The following is a 23,027-nucleotide window of genomic DNA, read 5'->3' as shown; positions in this document are numbered from 1 at the left end:
ACAGGACTGCCAATCAATGTATCAAGTTGTATTTGACAGATCTTGTAATGCACCACATGTTGTTGACCTTTACCAGGCCTCTAATCAATCTACACATAACTCAAGATAAATACTGTGACTAAAAAATGGAAAAGAAAGAGGAGAGAAGAACAGAGAAAGAGGATGCAGAGACGTAATCTTATCATGTCCTTCTGGGCTATATTTAGTCCTGCATCACATATACTGGACTGAGGGCTAGCACGCAAAATGTGGGGGGAAAACGGCAATAACAGCAAATTTAAGAGGAGGAGAAATGAAGAAATATATCTAAACAGACACTATGGGGTGGAGAGAGAGGCAAGCAATGAAACAATATAAATGCAAATGAAAGGCATAAAAAAGAGAAGAAATAGAGAGAATTAATGGAGAAGAAGGGGAAGGAGCTGTGGGGTCTGCCAAAACAAGGGGGTTGTAAAAGTCCCAAACAATCTCTGGGTTGTTTGCCATGGAATGGTTAGGCAGACTCTGAAGTTCCACACTTCATGAAAGCAGAGGAAGGTGGGATAAAGACAACATGAGAGCAGAGTGAAAGGAAAACATCAAAGGAAGAGGAGAGGTGGGGGAAATAGAAACAAGTCAAGCGGTTGAGCGGAGAAAAATAAGGGGGAGGATTGTTTTCTGAGGCGCCACTGCTGTTTTGGCTATTAAGCATGAAGAAGATTACTGTGTGGGGGAATTAGCATAAACATGCTTCTCTATTACCGCCCCCATTGTTCATGATTAATGAGATTTGGGTTGCCTTTGCGCACAGATTCAAGGATGTAATAGCAGCTAATTGCTTGTCTCTTCCCAAATTAGAAGTTGCACTGTTTGATGTTTGTTTCAACATGGATTAGCTCAAAGTGATAAAGCTTTTGTTTCTCGGCCTGGTAGGAGCTGGCGAATACCTGATGGGCACTTTGGATGATGAAGATGTGGTGAAAACTAAAAGAGAACTAGAGTGGAGAAGAGAAGAAACAAGAGGAGCTGGAGGAGAGATAGAGTTTCATGACGGCAATAAAGCCCTTCAAATTGAACTGGAAAAATGGGGCAAATAAAAGAGAAAAAAGGCAGTAATATAAAATACTTGGGTGAGAAAATGGTAAAGATGAAGTCTATGAGTTGAAATAGAGAGATTAAGGTGTATAAAGAAACGATGCAAACAAGGAAGACTGGCTTGAAGTATGAAGGTGAAAGTATAGAAGAAGAGGACGAGAAGAAGAGACAGAGTGAAAAGAACAGAGGACAGTGAGAGAAAAACAGAAGGGGGGGGGAGGGTGGAAATGGGCAGAAAAAATGAGCAAGACAAAAAGAGAGGAGATTGCTTTGAACGCTGTAGATCTGTCAGAATTGAATCACTGGCGGCCAGCTGTAAGCTCTGATAGTGCTTTGCCTCTAAATATAACAGGCACTGAGATGGACTGATACGGCCACAACAACAGACACAGAAATGGTGAGAATAAAAGAGGCATCTTAACACCGAGGAGAGAAAGACGGGATACAAAATGGCATCTGTTCACATACAAAAAGCATAAGTGCTCGGCGGTTGGTAATTGTCTTTTGATGACATTTTTTGTGTCATAATGTGTTTGTGTAATGTGACAATATCCATGCAAGTTCCAGCATTCACTACACACAACAGAATAACAACCACAACACTGCTGTATGCCAACTCAACACACCAAAACAAAACCTTCCAGCATCAAGACCCATCTGCCCAGACACAGCAGCGGGAGAAACCCACTTTTAGAGTTTATCTGTGGGTGTGAGCAGCAAACATTGCCCTGGAGGTCCGGAAGTCGACTTCAGATCGCCACCCCACTTGAGCCCAGGACGCTCAGGGTGTCTGTGGCATGATGGAGTGACAACGTCCCCTCTGGATGAAATTAAAAACTCACCACACCATCGCTCCCTCTCCTCTTTCTTATCTGCCCCCCCTACCCCACCCTGCTAATGACACACACCACACACACACACACACACACACACACACACACACACACACACACACACACACACACACACACACTCTCCTGCAAGAGGGAGATATCCCCTGAAGTGCTAATAAACTCTCAGCCACATATGCAGAGCACACACACACACACACACACACACACACACACACACACAGCCACAGAAAGCTCCAGAAGTGTCTTTAAACGTCACAGCAGAATATTCTCACAGGAAGCTTGAGCCCATCTGTCATTGACACCCCCCTGACAAGTCATGCATGCACACTTACTTTTAACTACAGCTCCTGTTTTCCTCCCATCTCCTCTATAACTCTCTACTGTAACTCCAATGTTGGCCTACATGGGTAGAGTCAAAGCTCCATATCCTATATGGTATCCTATATGTTGGATTGTGTGTTAATAATGAAGGAGAGTGTAATGAGAGTCCCGTGGGTCCAGCTGAGCTTTTTGTAGGCTGATTCAGGGGCTGGTTGTGTCAAGCAACTGCACTGCAGTTTTTATTGCAGCTTCTTTAGTTGGTGCAGTGCAGGACCCACTAGAAGGGTCTGGCAAAGCGAGACTAAACCCAGCAGGTATATGACAGGTGTAAAAGAGCCAACATGCAATGCAGCAAAAAATGCACCCCATTCTTTTGCATAAATGAGGTCAACTTATGTAGGATTTGGACAACTGTTGTACGGAAAATAAATACGCAACTACAAATTTAAAAATGTTTTATGTATACTGTATAATATACAATATAATTAATAGAATAGGTAAATACACTATCGGGCTTCCTTTACAGATCTCCAGTTTGATATTTTTTGTTGTTTCTGTGATGTTCATACATGCATGGTGAAGTATGTATTAAAATACTTTACTTAAGTAAAAGTAGCACTACTGCAATATAAAAATACTCCATTACAAGTATAAGACCTGTAATAAAAAAATCACTTAAGTAAAAGTACTTAAGTATTTTTACCAAGCAAAAGTACTCATAATGCAGAAAAATGGCCCTTGTGTGTATTATTTAAAATATTATTGGATAATTAATACTGATGCATTAATGTGTCAGTAGCATTTTAGTGTTGTACGTGGTCCAAGTGGAGCTAATTTGAACTATTTTACATGTCAGGTAGTTTAATCTAGAACTGCATCATATTTTGTGAAGCTGTCAAATAAATATAGCGGAAGAAATTGCAAGATATTCCTCTGAATTGTATAGGAGTTGAAGTATAAAGTGCAATAAAATGTAAATCACAACTAGTATCTCAAATTTGTACTTAAGTACAGTACTCGAGATACTACTTATTTACTTTCCAACACTGCAATAAACTGACATGGTGTAGAAACATAAGGGATAAGACGTCTAACTTTTATTTTAAAATCTTTTGGTTCATCTGTATGAGACGTTTTTGTTGTGTGTGATGTTCATACAGAGTATACTGAGAGTAAGAAAGGAAAAGAGCAAGAAGAGCTGCTGAGCATGAGCAATGACGTTCTCAGAGGAATTCCCAAAGTGGATGAGACAAGCAGGTGATTATTAAGCTCCTTTTTCTTTTTCTTTTTTTTAAAATAGCTGCGGATACTTCTTCTTCTCTCACTTAGGTTTTTGGTGTTGTGCCTGGTTTGTGTTGAATGGGAGAGCAGACACTAAGATGTTTTAGACTACTTGAGCATGTCTTTGTATCTCTCTGCTCTGGTAAAAGCACCTTTCAGATAAAGTGACTGAGTTCTCACAGACACAGACACACACAGACACACACAGACACACACACAGACACACACACAGACACACACACACACACACAGACACACACACACACACACACACACACACACACACAGACACACACACACACACACACAGACACACACACACACACACACACACACACACACACACACACACACACACACACACACACACACACACACACACACACACACACACACACACACACACACACACACACACACACACACACACACACACACACACACCTGCCATCTAGTGTTCATTAGTGGGAAGTGTTAAGGTTGAATAGTCAGAAGTAAAGTTAAGAGTTTCATATTTAATAATCTACACTACACAGCAAGTTTAATTAGACAAATGTATTGTCCCGGTCATATGAAAACCATACATCTCCAAACATCAACTTTTCATGAGATAAGACACATTTTCAGCTTTGTGACAATGCATTTTTCACATAATCGAATGGGGTTAAAATGGTTTATTTAGCTTAAGAAGCCCAAAAATAAACACTTCAGTTTATTGGAAAAATTCTTAATCACCAAATTGCGAGATGCATGTTTGTTTGTTTTTCTGGACAGCAACACATTAATCCTATTGCCAAATCTCAACTCTATTGATTCTACTCTGATTTTCACAAAAATCCGTGAACCAAAACGGATGTTTTCACCTCTTGTATCAGTTTACATACACACACACACACACACACAGACACTGGAATGACAGTTAATATTATATAAACATTTATTCTCTGTACAGTCGTAAGGAATCAATATTTTCTGTTACTGATAGAAAAATACTTTTGCTGCACCATGATCACTCCACACCCGTACATCCAGTAAAGTAGCAAAAGAACATCATATGTGTTGTGAACATTGTATTAAACAATAGGAGCGTGCAAACATGACATCTATTAGGTATGAAAAAAAGTGTCACTCCGACAAAAAGACATACAGTTTGTGGTACATGTACATATTTTTTATAATATTCTTTACAAAAAAATATCAGTGACAATCTCATTTTTTTTTATTTAATCTTCTAGATATCAGTAACGACTGTGTGCAAATTTCATAACTTAAATAAACCTGTGTTTGAAGTAATCCCATAGACCTGTGAGGAGAAGGAAACATAAGTCTTTGGAGTGCATCATTTTTTTTCTCATATTTGGCTTCATGTGTAAAAAAATCAAGTAAGATGACCTGCGGGTACAATGTTGCTTCGGCACATTTTACAGCATGTGTTGCTTTAAAAAAGGCTTTTGATACAGTAAGAGTCCCTTTAGCCAGCTCTCAATGTCCCAGAATCCAGAGAGGCAGCAGCGGGGATCTCCGATGAAGCAACATGACACATGATCTCTCGGTGTTAAACACAGTGTTAAAATGTGCAGCAGATGCAGACGTCCCACCAACATTTTCTTTCTAACAATGTTAGCAAATGTTGGTGTCACACGCAGCTTTTGACAATGTGATTGACTTTTGTTATCAGTTTGTCAGGATTTGTTTGATTGGCAGCCACTCTGGCCTTTCACCTGGCAGTCACAACATCCCAAACCATTCAAAAGGTGAATCCAGCGGGTGGGACTCTGAATCAGGATGTTCTTCCAACAAGGATCAAGCAATTTTCACCTGCTTTTAAATGCAGATTAACTCTCAGCGCAAAAACAAGGGTCTTATTTTGTATGACATTGTTTTGAGGTATAGCGGCCAGCCACTGGTCACTATGTGTAAATAAAGTATGAAGTGAGACAACGTGAGATTTCTCTGATTGGTTGACCTGAGCCTGAGGGTATCCCAGCAGTGTGACGGTGTATCTCCCTCGCTGTCTGCTGAGGTGGAGGTTAGGACGGCCCCTCAGAGAGCTGCAGCTATAGATGGCTGTGCACTGAAGGGCGGACACAGGACAAAGGGAAAAATAGATTATCACACAGAACAGAGGAGAATGAATAGTGTTGGTATGAAAATGTATCATTAAAGAGGACACATCATGAAAAACTCAATTTTCAGTGCCTGTGCACACACATTTGTGTATCTAGAGTGCCTACCAACCCATAATCTGTGATATAAGAAAAACCCGTCAATTTTGTGTGAGCTGCCTAGATCAGGAAACATGACATTCCGCCAGCCATTCAGATTTGGCTCCCTTTCCTATGTCACATGTCGCCCCTCTTCTGAGTATCTCCACCCACAGCTTGAGAACTACCTTTGCAAATACTTCCTTGTTGACCTTTGCGAACATTACCTTTGTTGTAGTCAGGACACAGAGAGGCAGTGGTGTTCTGTTCTGACTGAAGTCCTGTACATGGTGTGGACAAAGTTTGAACTGAGACCATTAGAGCCCAGCGTTTGGACACTGATGTGGACTGGGACACTCAGATCGACATTCTCCAGAATGCACTGTAGAAAGAGAAACCAAGTATGCAGTACATGAATTTCTGTTAACACGTTTAATTTTTTAGAGTGATAACAGGACACAATAATGCACAGCTTTTAAAGAGAGCGATACCTTGGTGCACGCTGAGCTCATGACCGATTTGTGGAAGTCCCCATCGACAAACACCTGAGAGGTGACAAGAAATAATAAGTACAAGAACAAACTAATAATAAAGTCCATGTAGTTCGCTCTGCCTACCCTGTATCCATAGACAAATGTGCCGTTGCTGCAGCCCAGCTCGTCGAGTGGCGGCCTCTCCCAGCCAATCATGAGGCTGCTCTGGCCCACTGTTTTGATGACCTCAACAGAGCGAACCTCAGCTGGAGCCTCTGGAGGTGATCAGACAAAGAAAGATCAAGCACATTACCCTCTCTTGCTTGTACAATGCTTGTAATACTGTAAACACAGGGTACAATACAAGGCACTCTAATCTATCTATCTATCTATCTATCTATCTATCTATCTTAACTTTAAAATTATACCATAATAAAATAATATAACAGGACTCACTGTATACTGAATTTACTAATGAAAAGGGAGGGAATGGGGGTGGGGGGTGGTTTGTTGGGGGGTAAACCGTCTCTTTGTTAGTACCTTGTTTCACAGAATGAATCTTTGTATTAATTTCACTTCATGGATGAGATGTAATATGTACCTGTTATGCTCAAAATCCCACAAATAAATCATACCAACAAAGAAAAAAGAGCTTGCTAATGAAGCCAAGCGGTTTATTAAATGTTTAGTCATGTACTCCAGTGTCTTACTGTATGTGTGTAATAAAGAGGACAACATCAAACTGCCCGAATTTGTGCTGGCATTTTATACAACATTTCAAATGCAAGAGACAGAAACAGAGAATGGTCCATACAGTATCTAAACTGGGTATAATCACATTGCAGGTGTGTACAAGCAAAAAGTAATATTCCACAATCGTAAACTGCAATATTGTGCACCGAAGATATAACTCATACATGTGCAAAGTTTCAGCAAATGCTGTTTTATTGTCAAATCAATAAAGGCATTTCAACTTTTTATAAAAACAAGAATTTCTTCTACCAGGACTTTTAGTAATGGTGTGTTCTGCCTTTGTGTAAATAATCTTGAATATTGAATATGTGCATTACCTGGTTTGGGTCTTGCAGTCTTGGTCTTTTCTAGAGCAGCAGTGGACTTTCTGGCTGACTTGTTGGATCTCTCAGGAGAACAATGAGCAGGTTGAGTGCAGGATGCAGCAAATACAAGTCCATGAAATGCTGGGGCAGCACCATCCGTTTTAGAAAGCATGTTCGAACAATTAGCCTCGGAGTAAGTTGATATGTTAGGGGCAGTTGTGTCTGAGGCAGTGGTTTTCGGATCAGTGTCAGAACATATTAAGACACCAGAGTCAAAGGTAGTGGTCCTCAGAGTTAGAGGAGTAGAAGCTGTATGTTTAGCATCAGATATGTCAGGGATAGCAGTTGTTTTCAGTGTCAGTTTTGGGGATGTTGTTACATTAATGTGACTGCTTGAGGTGGATTTGGCTTTGCAAGGCGCCATAGTGGCAAAAGGAAAGTTAGAAGCGCTAGAAAGAGCAGATATTGTAGCTTTAGATGTATCTGCTTTAAAGTGTTGGTTAGTAAACATGTTGGGACTGAATGCAACATTAGCAGATCTAGAGGCGACTGCATTAAAAAGTGTTGTTGACTTATTTGTGGTCATTGCTGCTGGAGTGTGCTTAGCTTGGCTCGCAGCAGCAGAGACTGGGAGAGAGTTGATATGTGGTATATTGGAACCGAGGCCCTGCTTCTTTGTCTGAGAGGCTGGTCTCAGGTCTGCAGGAGCTGAAAATGAGAGACTTCTCCTGGGCTGCTGTCCTCTTCCTCTGTTCACTGGATCCTTGAAATGAAGAGAAAAACATTTATTAGACGCATACAAACATAAAATCTGGCTAAATGTAACCTTGTGTGCATACATCTTCACGTCTGGTGAGACTTACATACTAAGCTGCGTCTGTGTAATGACAAATGTTAAAAATGCGCTTCAGTGTACCTGATAGCTGCTCATTAGAGTCTTCTGCAGTTGCTCTTGTAGATTGATGATCTTCTCAGGACTACTGAGCCTCCTGCTCGGACTGACAGGTGTGCTGGAGGAGCGAGGAGTCGGACTCAGTGAGGATCGAGTCGAACTGGGCGGATCAGGGGAGGACTTCCCTTTCCTATCCTGGTGATGAAATCCAAATTTCTCTGGTCCACTGGCTGAGGCAGACAGCTGTGGTGGGATCAAGAAAAGGCATATCACTGCTTCAGTGTGCATATAGTGTTTCTCCCAATTCAATTTAAAGTGCAAACAATTGATGTCTAACATTTTTAAACACTGATATGTTAATGTCAAATTAACTGTGATAACTTGTAAAGATGACAGAAAAGAAATTACTCTACGGCAGCTTCGTGCTCACATGTACATAGAAACATTTTTGCTTATGAACAAGGGGAATGATTACAGCAAGCAAAACCTGTTTCAATGTTGGCATCTGATCACTGTTTTAAGACATACTTGAAAAATTGAGAATTTATCATAAAATGCCAGTGCTTTAATTAGGACCACATTTCCCATAAACCCAGGTGCAAACAGGATGTTTGCTACTTTGGTCAAAGATTTTTGAATTGTAATGTAGTAGTTCACAATATCCTGCGCATTTGGAAACAAATTAAAATCACATTTTAATCTGAAGCCCATATTCTATGCTCTACCTATTGTTAGAAACTCTTCCTTTGCATCAGCAAATTTAGATAATACTTTTAAACTGAAAAAAGGCGGGCGTCCATACAATAGGAGATCTGTACATCGAGGGGGCACCTTTGCTTCTTTTGTGCAGATACAGAGTGAATACAAACTACCACAAAGCAAATATATATATATATATATATATATATATATATATATATATATATATATATATATATGGCATCAATATATATATATATATATATATATATATATATATATATATATATATATATATATATATATATATATATATATATATATATATATATATATATTTTCTGATGCCACATAGTGGCAGGAGGAGTGTATTTTCTATATTTTGTTTCTAATTATTTAGCTAATGTTTAGATATTACTTCTGTTCTTTATATGTTCTAGAAAACGAAAGAGAGCATTTTACATTCTGGTTCACATTCACTGTGTGCATATTAACATGCTCAATAAAAATATTTGGACAGTCAAAGATTTTTGCTGTACTTAAAATAATAAAGATGTCAGAAGTGATTGTCCTGACAAAATGAATGCAGTTATGGTGTATTGCTGTTAAAATGCTAGCCCAAGAAATGAAACAAGCTTTGAAAATGAAAACATACTTGAACATAAATGAGTATGTAATTTCCCACCTGTGCTGTATTGTTGATGAAGCGCTCTTTCAGTGCTGGAACAGGTGATGGTGTCGCTTGGACACGGGCATGCTCATCCACTGCTGAGGTTGGCACAGGTGAGTTTTTCTTTAGTGGTCCTGTTGGTGCATGAGTGACTTCACTACTGCAGTCTTCACGATTTGTTGTGGATTTAGCTGTGATTAAAGATGTGTGTTTATCACTTTTTAGTTCTCTACAGTTTACCCCAGATTCAGAAGTGAGTCCATTTTGGTGTTGCTGATTTACAAGTGGGGATATAGTAGAGCAGGTCTGATCAGGTGTGAATCCACTAGCGTAGTCTTGGAATTTGGAAATAAATCCTGGTGTAAACCCAGTGCCGTAATCCTGGGTCTTCCCGCTGCTCCCTGGTGTGAACGCTGCAGTGTAGTCCTGCAGAGCAGCGTCACTGAGCAGCTGCTCAACCTGCTGCGTGAGTGTAGAGTCCACACAGCCTCGTCTGTGCATGGCCTTCATCATCTGAACCAACAAGCTGTTCCTCTCCTGACACTTCGCCACCAGGCAAGACAGCTTGGCCTGTTATTGGATGTCAGTCAAACTCAACAGCTCAGAGCAGTTTCAACAGAGGTATTGACACATGACAATAAAAGCTGTATCTCTCTTTCCTCACCTTTAAAGGAGCTATTTCCAGATCCGTCTGGCTCCTCTTTTTCAGGAGTGCATCATACTACAGTACAAACAAAACAAATAAAAAAAACACACATGATAACTACTGTTTACAAGATACAGATAACAACTCATCAGCACATAACACACAACTAACTGCTTTGAGTGCAAAGCCACAACTGACTGTTGCCACCTTAGCTCTGATGTCGTTGTAACGTGTCCTGAGTAAGATGAGAACAGCACTCAGATCATCCTTGCTGCTCTGCCCTCGTTTTAGAGCAATATACTCTGAGTTGAGCTCCTCTAGAGCCACCGTCTGTGGATGTGGACGTGGACACACACACACACACACACACACACACACAGAGTTACAATCTGGTCTGTCTGCACTACAGTGGATGTGTTGTATGTTTGAAGCATCAACACTTAAACATGCTGCTGATTAAAATTGAGTCTTGCAAGGTTGATTTCGAAGATGAATTTGAGGTTTCCATAGACTTTTCTATACATTTCTATTAAAACAGGAGGAACACATTGGACCAGCTTTTGTGCCACACATGTTTTACATAGTCTTTGTTCAGATTCAAGAATCAAATTTGTAACCGTTGTATATACAGTACAGGCACTTAGAGCTAATCTATGGTAAATAGTGGTGATGGCGCAGTGGATATGACACATGCCTTTGGTGTGGGAGATCCGGGTTCTATTCCCACTGCAATACATCAACCAATGTGTCCCTGAGCAAGACACTTAACCCCTAGTTGCTCCAGAGGCGTGCGACCTCTGACATATATATTGTAAGTCGCTTTGGATAAAAGCGTCAGCTAAATGACATATAATGTAATGTAATCAAATGAAAAAGAAAGATATTCTGTCTTTCCTTACCTTAGCCTTGAGCTGAGCTGTAAGGATGTTGTATTGCTCCTCTATTTGTGCCTTGAGTGACAAAGCATCAGTCTTCTCCCTGACCAGGCCTGTCAGTTTGCTCTGCAGCTCCTTCACCTGCGGCAGACATAAACACCGGTTAGGTCTAACAAATAAATAAGAGACAGACACAAATAACAATGCATTACTTTGGGTGTACACCTGGAGGTAAAGTTGGTGAAAAGCAATACCAAAAACAACAGGGAGTCCGAAATATGCGGCATATTTAGAGCTTTAACTCTATGTGTGTATATGTAATGTGTGCATGTTGTGTTTTTTGTTTTTTTGCTTATAATAATAATAATAATAATAATAATAATAATAATAATTTATACTTTATTAATCCCGCAAGGGGAAATTCCAATGTTTTCACTCGATTGTTATTACACACAGGTCTGAATTACACACACATGCTCAGAACCTATACATGCACTAATGGAGAGATGTCAGAGTGAGGGATTTGGCATTTTTGTAATGTCTATTTGGTTAAATACCTGCGTTATGAGGCTGTCATTTTCCTTTCTGGTTTCTTCCATTTGATTGGCTACATCTGTCAGCCTCACCACCTTCTCAGCTGCTTGGGCTGACTTTCTCTCTGCCTCCTCCCTCCTGACTTCTGATTGACACAATTCACTGTGCAGCCTCTTGGTCTGAACATGCCACAAACATAAACACGAACACATTAAGTTACGTAGTGAAATCTCCAATCCCATCTCAAGTTCTACTGAGTTCTCTATCCCCTAAAGCTTGTGAGTGGACTTTGAGTCAGGGTTGTTTGGTCTAACTAGTATTCTTGTGTCTCAAGTAAATATTCTCTTCATTTATAACAAATGTCCACAAATGGTTAATGTTTATGTGTAAACTCGCATCTACGTTGCTCTGGTCAAGTTTGTCTCGTTACATCTTTAGTTCTGCTCCCAAATCTTCAATCTCCCTTATCAGATCACTTTGCTCCTGTAGTCCATCCGTGTTGCATAAGTACAAAGTGATCCAACATAATGATACACGATGAACCACATTGCTTAAAGGATATTTAAAAGTGACACTAATGTAATGCATACATGCATTAATCACACCACTCTTAATACCTGTGCAGAGCTTTCCCTGTGGTCATGAGTCAGAGATCTTTGTGCAGCTCCTGTTCCATCAAGAGTCTCAGTCTTCTTTGTGGTAACAGCACTGTTTGGATTCAGCAGATGCTGCTTCTGATTCCTCCCCTCTGTTTGTGTTTGGCTGGGCAGAGCCACGGGGAGGCTGTTTCTTTCCTCTCTTAAGCCTTGAAGTAACAGCTTTATCTGCTTTTCTTCCTGTTTCAAACAACTGATTGAATGTTCAATTCGTTCTTCATCTTCTCTCAAACTGCTAACTGATTTTACTAACTTGTCCCGGTCTTCTTGTGAAGGTTCCTTGTCTCTCTGTTCCTTCAGACACTTAAGGGAATCAGTTAGTTTGTCCCTCTCTTGTTTCAAAAGGATCACCATCTGGCTTAACTGGTCACTCTCTTTCTGTAAACGGTGCAGTGACTGCATGATTTGATCTCTCTCTTCTTTTCCACTTGAGAGAGATTCTAACAGTTTCTCTTTCTCTCTTTCGAGACCAGATAAAGACTCTGTCTCCTCTTTCAGGCTACCCATAGATCGTTTAAACTGGTCTCTCTCATCCTTAAGCCCACGGACTGTCCTGGTAAGCTGCTCTCTCTCTTGTTTGAGACCAGCCAGAGACTGAGAGATACTGTCTTTCTCCTCTTTCAGTCCCCAAACTGCCCGGGTTAACTGCTGTTTCACTTCTGTCTGTGTTTGGACTGAAAGAGCTACTTCTCTCTGCTGCTCCCTGAGAGCCTTTATGCAGCCTGACAGTTCCTCTTCTTCGGTTTTGAGACTCTGGACAGACTTGGTCAGCTGGCCCACTTGATCAGTCAGTGAACTAACATGCAGACTGCTTTGCAGGCTATTCTGCAACGGATCATAGTGATTAACATTTTGAGAACCAAGTGCAGAAGCTGCACTCAAATCGTCTGGTTGTTGACTGGACACCAACTGTGGTTCTTCCTCTTTTAGCCCACTTTCCACCAAACTGTCCCCATATTCTTCTAGGTTCTTCTGTTGAAAATGTCCTAATATTGCAGCTGTAGATTCACTTTTCAATTGAAATCCACCAAGTTCCTTGCCAACCTGTGATTCCTCCGTACGCTGTTCACTCTCCAGTAACCTTTGCTGTAGCTCCATGATGGTATTAAGATCATCCTCAGTCTTCTTGTTGAGTTCAGTAATCAAACACTCTTGTTCCTGGTTGTCCTGCTCCAGCCTGACTCTGTCTGCCTCCAGCTCGGAGATATGCTCCCTCAGCTGTGTTTGCTTCCTCTTGAGCTCCTCATCTCTGAGCTCAATGTGAGCCAGAAGCTCCTGGATCCGGTCTGCCAAGGCCCGGTTCTCCCGATTCAGGGCCTGGACGAGATCGTCCTGGGCGAAGGCGAGAATGGTGTTATCTTCAGCTCCAACACTGGTGGGTAGTAGGCTAATCTGAGTATGCAAAGAGATACAATTTGTCATTTACTGGAATAGTGTGTAACTGTAAGTTGGTCATTTCAGCTGTATAAGAAATTTGGGAACAATGCAACCCCTGTGACATACCTTTTCTCTTGAAGACCCCTGCTCCGCCTCTGCTTCTTGTTCCTCTTTCCTGAGTTGTAATTTCAGTTGTGTATTCTCTTGAGCCATCCTCTGCAGCTGCTCCTGTATGTGCTCCAGAGAGACCTCCAGCCGGTCACGTTGATCTTGAAGTGCTTCAAGATCCTCCCCCAACCCCAAGCTCCTGTAGGCGTCCCTAAGGGCATCAGATTCCTCACTAGGGCTTTCCTCCAGGTTTACCATCCCTTTGGAGCACCAGGTCCCCAGTTTAAACTCATCTAGTGTCTCTGTAGTAAGGGAGAGTGACTGGAGGCTTGGGTTGGTTTTGGAACCGAGGTGGCGAAAGATTTTAGATGGAGTTTCTGATTTGGCAGATGAGGAGTAATCCTCTGTGTTATTCTGCATGATCTCTGCTGTGGCCTGGTGGTGAACAGGTGGAACTGCAGAGGAATGAGGCTGGCCTGTTCCCTCAGCCGACATAAGATGTTCCTACACAGGGATCACAGTTGTGGGTCAAAAGTTGTGAATCATGAATGTAAAAATTAAAATGACAAAACACTTAATAATATTCCATAATCCAAATGCATGTCTCTCAGTCAACTATAGTGAAATATTGGTATTTGGATACACCTGTATAAGCATTTACAATAGAGGTGGTGGTTATGTAACCCTAAATCCTCGCAACAGAGCGTTCTCTCTCCGGGAGCATTCACCCTTTTCATGCTGTAATACCTTCTCATGAAATAACCAGAAGGAATTTACATTAAGCCAAAAATAACAACAGATTTAATATTTATGGACATACATAAATATATACACGGCAGTATTATAAAAATATGTGAAGTTGGTTAGATACAGTAGCAGTTTTACTTTTAAATGACATGTGGAAAGATCTGACAATAGAAAATGTCTTTCTAATATCACGATAGAGCATGTTTGTCTCTTGAGAACAGGACACCCATTGTGCAGTCAACCATCATGTCTGTTTTTGAATTGTGCTTGTGAGATATCCTGTACTCTCACGCTAATCATTCCACCTTTATGTCATTCACCTCTGTGCCCTGCATATTATTATAGGAGATAAATATTGTATTCATCACTGTGTATTGTGTGAAAAAGTAGGCTGGTCCTCACTAGCAACAAGAAGCTGAGCTATACACACTAGCATGTTTGTTAATACATGTCTCCTACTAAAGCTACCTCAGCATATCACATCTCTTCTCCGATTAAAACAACAGATCATCAGATGAAGATCAGGACTAGCTGAATCTAGATACCCCACAAATAAATACTGAACATGAGAAGACTGCCTTCCAGTACTTTGAACTAAATATGACATTAAAACTATAAAGTCTCATCACATTGGATGAGTTCAAACTTTAATTTTGGAACTTTTTAGAGATGGCTGTTTTGTTGTTTTGCTGTACTCCGGTAGTGATCTCAATGAGACTAACTGATTTAAATAAAAGTTCTAATAATAATCATGTCTTACAGACCTCTCCAGAACTCCCCACTGAGGAAAGTCCCATGGCAGTGGTATAGGAGAGAGTGCTGGACCCAGGACCCAGGTATGTGAACTCAGGCACCGTGGATGTTTGGTTAGATGCGTCGGTAAGACTCTGCTGGAGTCTGTGGTTCTCCTCTTTCAGCTCTTCAACCTCCTCCATCAAGGAGTTTTCAGACAGCTTCAGCTGGTGCACCTCTGCCTTCATCTCCTCCACCTTGCAGCCTAGGAAGTGGCTGTTCTCCTGGGCCTCCTGGAGCTGCTCCACCAGTCCCCTCCGCTCTGTCATCCCATCCTCCTCTCTCTCCAGCAGCACCCTGAGATCCTCCTGCAGGCTCAGGATGAAGCCCTGCAGCCTGGCTTCATTTGAGTTTTGTTTTGGGTCTTTAACTCTCCCCCCCTGTATTTCTTTCTCAACTCCTCGCCCTCCTTCCCTCTCAATTCCCACACTTGGCTGCCATTGCCTCCTCCTCTCCTCCTTTTTCTCCTCCTCTCCTTCACCCTCTCCTCTCATGGGAGGCAGCCTCCCTTGTTCTTCCCAGTGTGTTACAGTCTCGGCAGTAAATCTGACTGCACTGATTGTTGCCATGCCAGTGGCGGCACTCACAGTCATGTCCACTAGCTGTTTTTCTAAAGTGTAGATCCGGTTCTGTAGGCTCTGCTCTCTGTCCCGGGCCAGGCTGAGCTTGTGCTGGAGTTGGGTTTTATAATTCTCAAAGTACTGGGACTGGCGACTCATCTCCTCCTCTTTGGCCTTCAGCTGCCTCTGACAGCGCTGCAGTCGATCCCTCCAAACCCGCTCCCCTCGCTCCTTGTCCTGGGTCTGGACAGGAGGGAAGAGAGAAGGATTGAGACGGAGAGAAATATTAAAGAGAGAGATACAACAGTGAAGTCTGGAAAACCAGCTCCTGAGTTATCCTCATTATGCCAACACGGTTACTCAAAGCTTGCTTTACAACATGTTTTAACCCTGATGGTCTCCTGAACATTAATGTCCTCTTAGAATATGGATTCGTTTGTGTGTTGGTGTTAGTATTGCAAAACTAGTTGTCTTTACTGTAGATGTTATTTGTTGTGACCTTTGTCTATTTTACTGTGCATGACCAAACAAACCAGTTTGCCCACTGGCAATTAATAAAGTTATCTATCTATTGAACCACCACAGTGTAATTACTTAAATGCAGATATATGATTATTATCCCTAAAATTACAGAAAGTCTCAAAATTTTAAATTGAAAAGGAAAATTTTACTTGGAAACGGAAAGTGTTTTTCCTTTTTTTTTTCAGGCAAAATTAAACTTTATATGGCAAAAACAAAATAAGATAAATACTTTATCAATTCATAAGAAGAGACAAAAAACGTATACTATATATGTTGTATCTGTCACTTTTTGCCATGTTTTTGACTGATCTACAGACAAAAAAGATTTGTCACATTTAGCTTTAAACTTGCATATCAAAATCCATTTTAACATAACCTTGCCTTTGTAGCACTGCTTGCAATTTTAATTAAATTACTCCAGAGTGAAGGTCCTTGTCCATTATTTTGTCTATATCCTTTGTACACTGAACAGGCATTTAGTCCAGACCTATGGAAGGTAAAACCTGTGTGACTAAAGTTAACCTACAAGACTCACACATCCCTTACAGCTTCAGTTTGTACACCCGTGCCTATTGATGCTTGAGATCCCAAGCACTCACCATGGTCCTGACCTCCTCCCTGAGCATGTGGAGTCTCTGGTCCAGCCTCTGGGAGTGTTGCATGCTGGGGAGGTGGGAGGCAGAGGCTAGCTGATAGAGCTGTAGCAGCAGGCTCCTCTCTGACCTCTCTAACTCTCTGATCCTAACATCACACCACAACACAGACAAGCTAACATTACATCATCTTAATAAGTTCACACAAGTTTGCACATTGACATAAAGCTGTAAGGTTGAATAACTTAATATTTTAATTCAATCTAAATATTTACAAATTTGATTCAGTTTTACCTCCCAATGCGAGAAGAACAGATGAAAACATGCAAATAAAATCTCCCACAGCGATTAATTCCAGGGGAGACGTTAGTAGCAGCGTGCTCGCATGCAATTGTGCAGTGCAGTCAGGTGTGTGTGTGTGTGTGTGTGTGTGTGTGTGTGTGTGTGTGATATGCGATATCACCTTGGCCAAAAGTGAGTATATAGTAGCAGGTAGGTGTGTGTGTGTGTGTGTGTGTGTGTGTGTGTGTGTGTGTGTGTGTGTGTGTGTGTGTGTGTGTGTGTGTGTGTGTGTGTGTGTGTGTGTGTGTGTCACTGGATCCCCTCTCCCCCAGTCTCTCACCTGTTCCTCAGGTAGCTGTCAAAGTGGAGGGTTGAATGTGCACTATGCTCCAGCTCAGTTAACATTGAGTTTGTTACCACGATAACAGAACTGCTTCCGGTGCTCATCACGTCTGATGAGGTCTTGTGATCCTCCATTGGTCAGCCTGTGCCAACTATGTACCTATGGCACAGGAACTGATGGAGTCAGACTTACTCAGTTCAGTAAGCAAAAAAAGTAAAACTGTTACACGTTCTTTGTGATGCTGGTTTTGTTTTGGTTTGTATCTACACATCCGTCATAAACCCACAGCTGTTGGCAAAGATAAAAACAGACATAGGAAAAGATACACAAGCATAAAATACAGTCATCTATTATTCACCAAGTCAACAGCTTGGTAGCAAGTTGTCGAGCACAGGTATCTCTCAGGTTACCCTGCTTCCTAATCACCCTGTCTCCTCCTGCACCGCCCACCACATCTCACAAACCCTCCAACCCAAAACGCTCAAAGGATAGGTTCACATTTGTACTCACGTGCTCGTATGTGCACCGAAGTTTTCTTGTCGCTGTAATCATTCCCCATTCATACTACCCGTTAAGAGATATGGGTAGCTGACTATTGCTACCTAATAAGCAAGTAAGCTAGCAAGCAAGTCTGGCTAATGCATAACTAAATACAAGCAAGAAAACATAAGTCAATGAATAACCAATTCACGTTTGTATAATGAGAAAAGTATTAATTTGCAGATTTTGTATTCTAAAAACATAAAAATCGCACAAACTTAAATAAGCTGTTGTAAAAATCCATGTACAAAAGGTGTAAATTCTCAAAGGTAAACTTAAATAACAACCTGTTTTTTGCGCTCCACTGATTGTAGTTTCAACTCCTTAATGCAGCAACGAACTTCCACAAAGTTCAGCTTCTGCTCTGTGAACTTAGTTTTGCTGTTGTTTCCTTAGAAACACCACGGAACATTGGACTTTGCCAGAAGCCTCCATATCCAGTTGGCACTCAGCTTGTTCACCCCCTTCGTCAGCACTGTGTTTTCGCTCTTCTTCCTCTCCTCCCTCCATCTCTCCTTTTCTATTGTGCGACTGGGCATTCTTTCAACCGAGGCTGTGGCTCTTCTCCCTTTAATAAATCCTCTGATTCAGAGTTTTCTCTCAGTAAATCCACTTGTTTGCTTCTCACAGAGGAGTTTTTATGTTCCAGGTCCAAGAACCACTATAGTATATGTTATTTATAAATAAATCTCACTTTAATCTTGTGTATATTTGTTTACTTATTATAGTTTCAAATATGTCTGCATTCCAGGTAAGGGTCAAAAGTGCACATTTTTCAAAAAGGCCATGGGGTTTTTGTGAGCTGTCTACAAATGCATAAAAAACAATTAGGTTTTGTTCCGTCCTCGCTTGCCTCCACAGCACCTTAATACCTAAGAGAAAGGAAAAATTGTTAAATGATTCCCGCATCATTAGCGCTGTTATCATCACCACTATAACTGTGTTAAAAAACTGATATGATACAGCGAATAAAGGTGCTACCTGATGTGGGTCCACGGTCACTTTCATTAAGGCCAAAGAATAAATGCTAAAGAGAAAAACAAAAATAGGAACAAAAACTAAAAACGAACACAAGGGGTTTAATAAGCAGGTGAAAAAAAGGGAGAGAAGAAAAAGAGTGTCAAGTTGTTAATAAAATAACACACATCATGAGTACGGTAGATGTAAACTCCTTCACATTCTCTCTTGCTAATCTTTGTCTAGTCACGTTACAGTTCACACATACTCCACCAGCCACAACAGAAAGCTTTCTTAGAAAGAAACAAATATGTTAATATGTACCTTTTCCTCTATTTCTTTTATCTGTCTCTTTTGCAAGTCAAGCCTGGTCTCCAGCTCTCTAATTCTCTGCAAGGCAAAGACAGATGCGGTTAGGTATAGGTTAGTATAAAACTAAGACCATTTGGCCAGATCTCATACAATCTAACAAAAGAAACGGTTGTTAAACTGTTAATAAGACCGTGATCCAACTATTCCTGTATATGCTCCAAATACTCCTACTGCCTCTTTCCCATGATGCCTCTGTCTCCATGGTAGCTGTGCTGGGTAAGAATGAGCTGCCATGGCAACTGAAGAGCAATTTTAACATTGAACAGTGGAAGTGACTCCATCTTTGAGACTTTAAACCTGCGGAATAACATAGTGTTCACCCTTTTACCTAGCTACAGTGTCTGTAAGTGTGTTCAGGGTTCAAAAAGGAGGATGCAAATTAATTGGCAAACACAAAAGGACAGACATGGAATTATAAAACTAAAACACTGGCTTTTTAATTTAATATCATCTGCTCCAAATGAATCTTTGGTGGGGCTGATGCTAAATGCTACAACCAAACACAGCTTAATCTTTCATAAAAACAAGTGGCTTAAGTCTTAATTATTAGACCACTGAGTCAGCCAGGAGAATGTGAAAGTGTGTAAACTAAAGCCCAACTGTTAGAAAGGGAACAATTTTACTGGACTTTTGGATCCATCTATAAATTATCAAATCAGTAGTTCCCATAGATGTATTTAGTTAGTTAGTATATTGTTTTAAGTGTTTTGTGGTTAGAGATTAAAAAGCAATGTTAGTATGTTACAGTAGAACTGATTCAGATGAAGTTTAAGGTGCAGTGATTGTTGACGTACTCAATGAATCACATATACTGTTCGAGCCATGGGTGTAAAACTAATGTGAGGGCAGCGCACAGGGATACTGCATCTTTCTCATAGCACCAGAGGTCTGGTGGGGTCAGACATTTCAGACAGGTACCAGGGGTCAGATTGAGGGATGGCGGGACGCAGTAACCTGACTCGATTTATTTTAAGCCTTACCTCCTGGGCCTGCTGTAGGAGCTCCATGCGCTCCTGTAAGATCTGACTGTCAAACTGCCGGCTCTGCCGGAGAATCTGACGCCGCAGCTTCTCCACAGCTAGCCTCAGCTCCTCCCTCTGCCTGTCTGTCAGCGACTCGGCCACCGCCTGGCAGGCTGGCTGCTCCTGCTGCAGAGCGCTATACAGCGTGGCCTCCAGCTCCTCGATCCTCTGCACAGCCAGCCACATACACACATATACAGACACACACACAGACACACACGTGGATGTGCACATGCGCATGCAAAACACACACACACACACACACACACACAGGCATGCACAAGCACACACATGGAGGCACGCACACAAACAGATACACATACTCACGCAAACACACGCACACACACACACACCACTGTGACCATGGCAGATATGAGGAACACTGTTCCACTTTAAATTGGGGGTTATTTAGGCTTGACCTTCACATGGTAACTTTAACAACACAAACCATCTTTTTATTCTCAGTCTCCTACAGATGCCTGACTGTTCCTGCAAAGTTACCATGTAAAAAACAAGCTTTCACCAGCACAATATAAAGTGGGACCATAAACACAAACCAAACCCAAAACTGACCAAATCTAATGGTTAGAACTATGTGGAAAGTGACGCAAGTGTTAACTTCGGTTTCCTGGGTATGGTCTATGGTCATTGGGAGGGAAGAATGTTTTAAGATCATTAATGCTAACAAAATCTAACATTAAAATCTTATTAAACCCATTCTGTCTAACATTTTTCTTTAACTCTGATAGTTATCTACTTGAACCAAGTTACACAGGATATTCATAAAGGCAATATATCTTCATATTTTCTACAATTTTAGAGAGTAAATCAGTGATTTTTTTTAATCAGTGATACCTCAGAAGATGTAAGAGCAATCGGCCAAAAAACAAGAAGCCAAATACAATTTCAGAGGCTTACATTGTTGAATTTAGACTTCAGTGGTAAAAGATGCAGTATCCCAACACAATGCAACAAATTTACAAATCTTTATGGAGGATGTTGCATTCATGATGTTTAATGGGGTTCCAAATGTTTATGTGTCACACTGGAATGGCAATGTGGCACCCCTGCATTACTCACTCACTTTTTCATGAACCATTATTTCTTGTACACAACCTTGGTTATTCTTGCAATTTATATACATGAGTGCATTTTGTCTGTTTGAGAGGCTTTGGCCAACTTTTATATAAAGGGACAAGGTCATACTGCTTCAGGCTGCGTACCATGTAGGCCTGATCCAAGGCCTGCTTCCTGTAGTCCAACTCTTCCTCGAGGAATCCCTTCTGCTTACTGAACAGCTCCTGCAACAAGATGTGATAATATATAATACATGATGTGGTATCACAACTGAATGGTAGAGCTCATAACATACTGTACAATCAGGAAAACTGAGTGGTAACATTTTACATTTGGGCAGGCTTTTTGACATTAAAACAGCAGAAAACAGATCAACAGCTTGTTTTGGGTATATGACAGTGAAAAGTCAGGTATATGATCCTCTTAAATTTAAACAGATAGTCAAAATGTTAGAGTATTGCATACTCTAATGGTAAATAGATGTTTCACCTTCTCATTTTCCAGGTCGATCATCTTCTGTGTAAGGGCAACCTCTGTGCTATCTATCTGCTTCAACCACTGTACAGGGAGGATTGGAGCGAAAGAGGAAAGACGAGGGATTAATGCTTTCTCAGAAGCTAAGATAACTATTATTTTCATCCATATTTTACTTAACAAAAATGACTCAAATGTATTGGCTGTTTTCAAAATAAATGAAGTGTTATGGCAATGTGAGTCCACTGAGTGCCAGTAAAAACACTTTCACTCACCTTTTCACACAGTGAGATCACTGTCCCTGCTTGGATCACCGCCACCTGCTCCTCATTTCGGAGATTCTACAAAAAAAAACACAAGGAGTTATCAGACATTATAAGAATACAATATATTTAAAAAAGAAAAGATCTTATTTTAATCTAACAGTATGTTTGAACTAACCCCATTATCCCCTAGGATATCCAGTTTCTTCATCAGGTCAGGAATGATTACATCCTGCAAGTGAAAGTCAGACATCAAATTGACGGTGTACAGTCTTAAAAGGAAAATAGTCTGCGTTTGTGTAAGTGTGTTATCACCTTGACTCCCTGCTGGTGGCAGTAGATCTGCAGGGCGCTGCTACTGTTCTCAGGGAAAGCTGACATGTGGAGATTGAGGGCAGGAGATCTGCGCTCCCTCTCCTACAGAAAGTACACACCATGTTAATACTAATATATGCACACACACACACACACACACACACACACACACACACACACACACACAAAAAAAACATCATGACATCAGCCAAACTAACATTTCTACAAGTCCTACAGTCGCGTAATAGTTCATCATAACAGTGATGGCAGTGTACAGTGAATGACAGATACTGAATGTAAATGAGAGTGAAAAGGGAGTGAATGAGGGATTTACTTACATGACACTGAAAACATGGTCAGGATCTGCCAAAATGAGGAAGGTGGAAACCCATAGATTTAAATGGGAAACCAAACCAAACCAATAGGGAGTATGAAAACGCATGCTG

The 23,027-nt window shown here is 41.0% G+C and overlaps 1 protein-coding gene across 1 annotated transcript; it reads right to left on the bottom strand.

Annotated features, from left to right (window-relative positions):
- Positions 1 to 4,494: 4,494 nt before the first annotated feature.
- On the bottom strand, positions 4,495 to 17,695 carry LOC114562385 (trichohyalin). The gene is made up of 16 exons (XM_028588765.1): positions 17,559 to 17,695; positions 16,943 to 17,084; positions 15,234 to 16,064; positions 13,741 to 14,226; positions 12,199 to 13,629; positions 11,605 to 11,760; positions 11,072 to 11,188; positions 10,380 to 10,502; positions 10,191 to 10,247; positions 9,542 to 10,096; positions 8,182 to 8,400; positions 7,278 to 8,028; positions 6,352 to 6,482; positions 6,226 to 6,279; positions 5,962 to 6,116; positions 4,495 to 5,604 (listed from the first exon to the last, which is right to left on the bottom strand). The coding sequence occupies exons 1-15, from the start codon at positions 17,693 to 17,695 to the stop codon at positions 5,973 to 5,975; spliced, it is 5,334 nt and encodes a 1,777-aa protein (XP_028444566.1). The 3' UTR covers positions 4,495 to 5,604; positions 5,962 to 5,972.
- Positions 17,696 to 23,027: the final 5,332 nt, after the last annotated feature.

The sequence above is a fragment of the Perca flavescens genome, chromosome 10, assembly GCF_004354835.1.
Source record: "Perca flavescens isolate YP-PL-M2 chromosome 10, PFLA_1.0, whole genome shotgun sequence".
Lineage (NCBI taxonomy): Eukaryota > Metazoa > Chordata > Actinopteri > Perciformes > Percidae > Perca > Perca flavescens.
The sequence above is the reverse complement of the archived record's forward strand: the minus strand, read 5'-3'. Positions and strand labels throughout refer to the sequence as shown.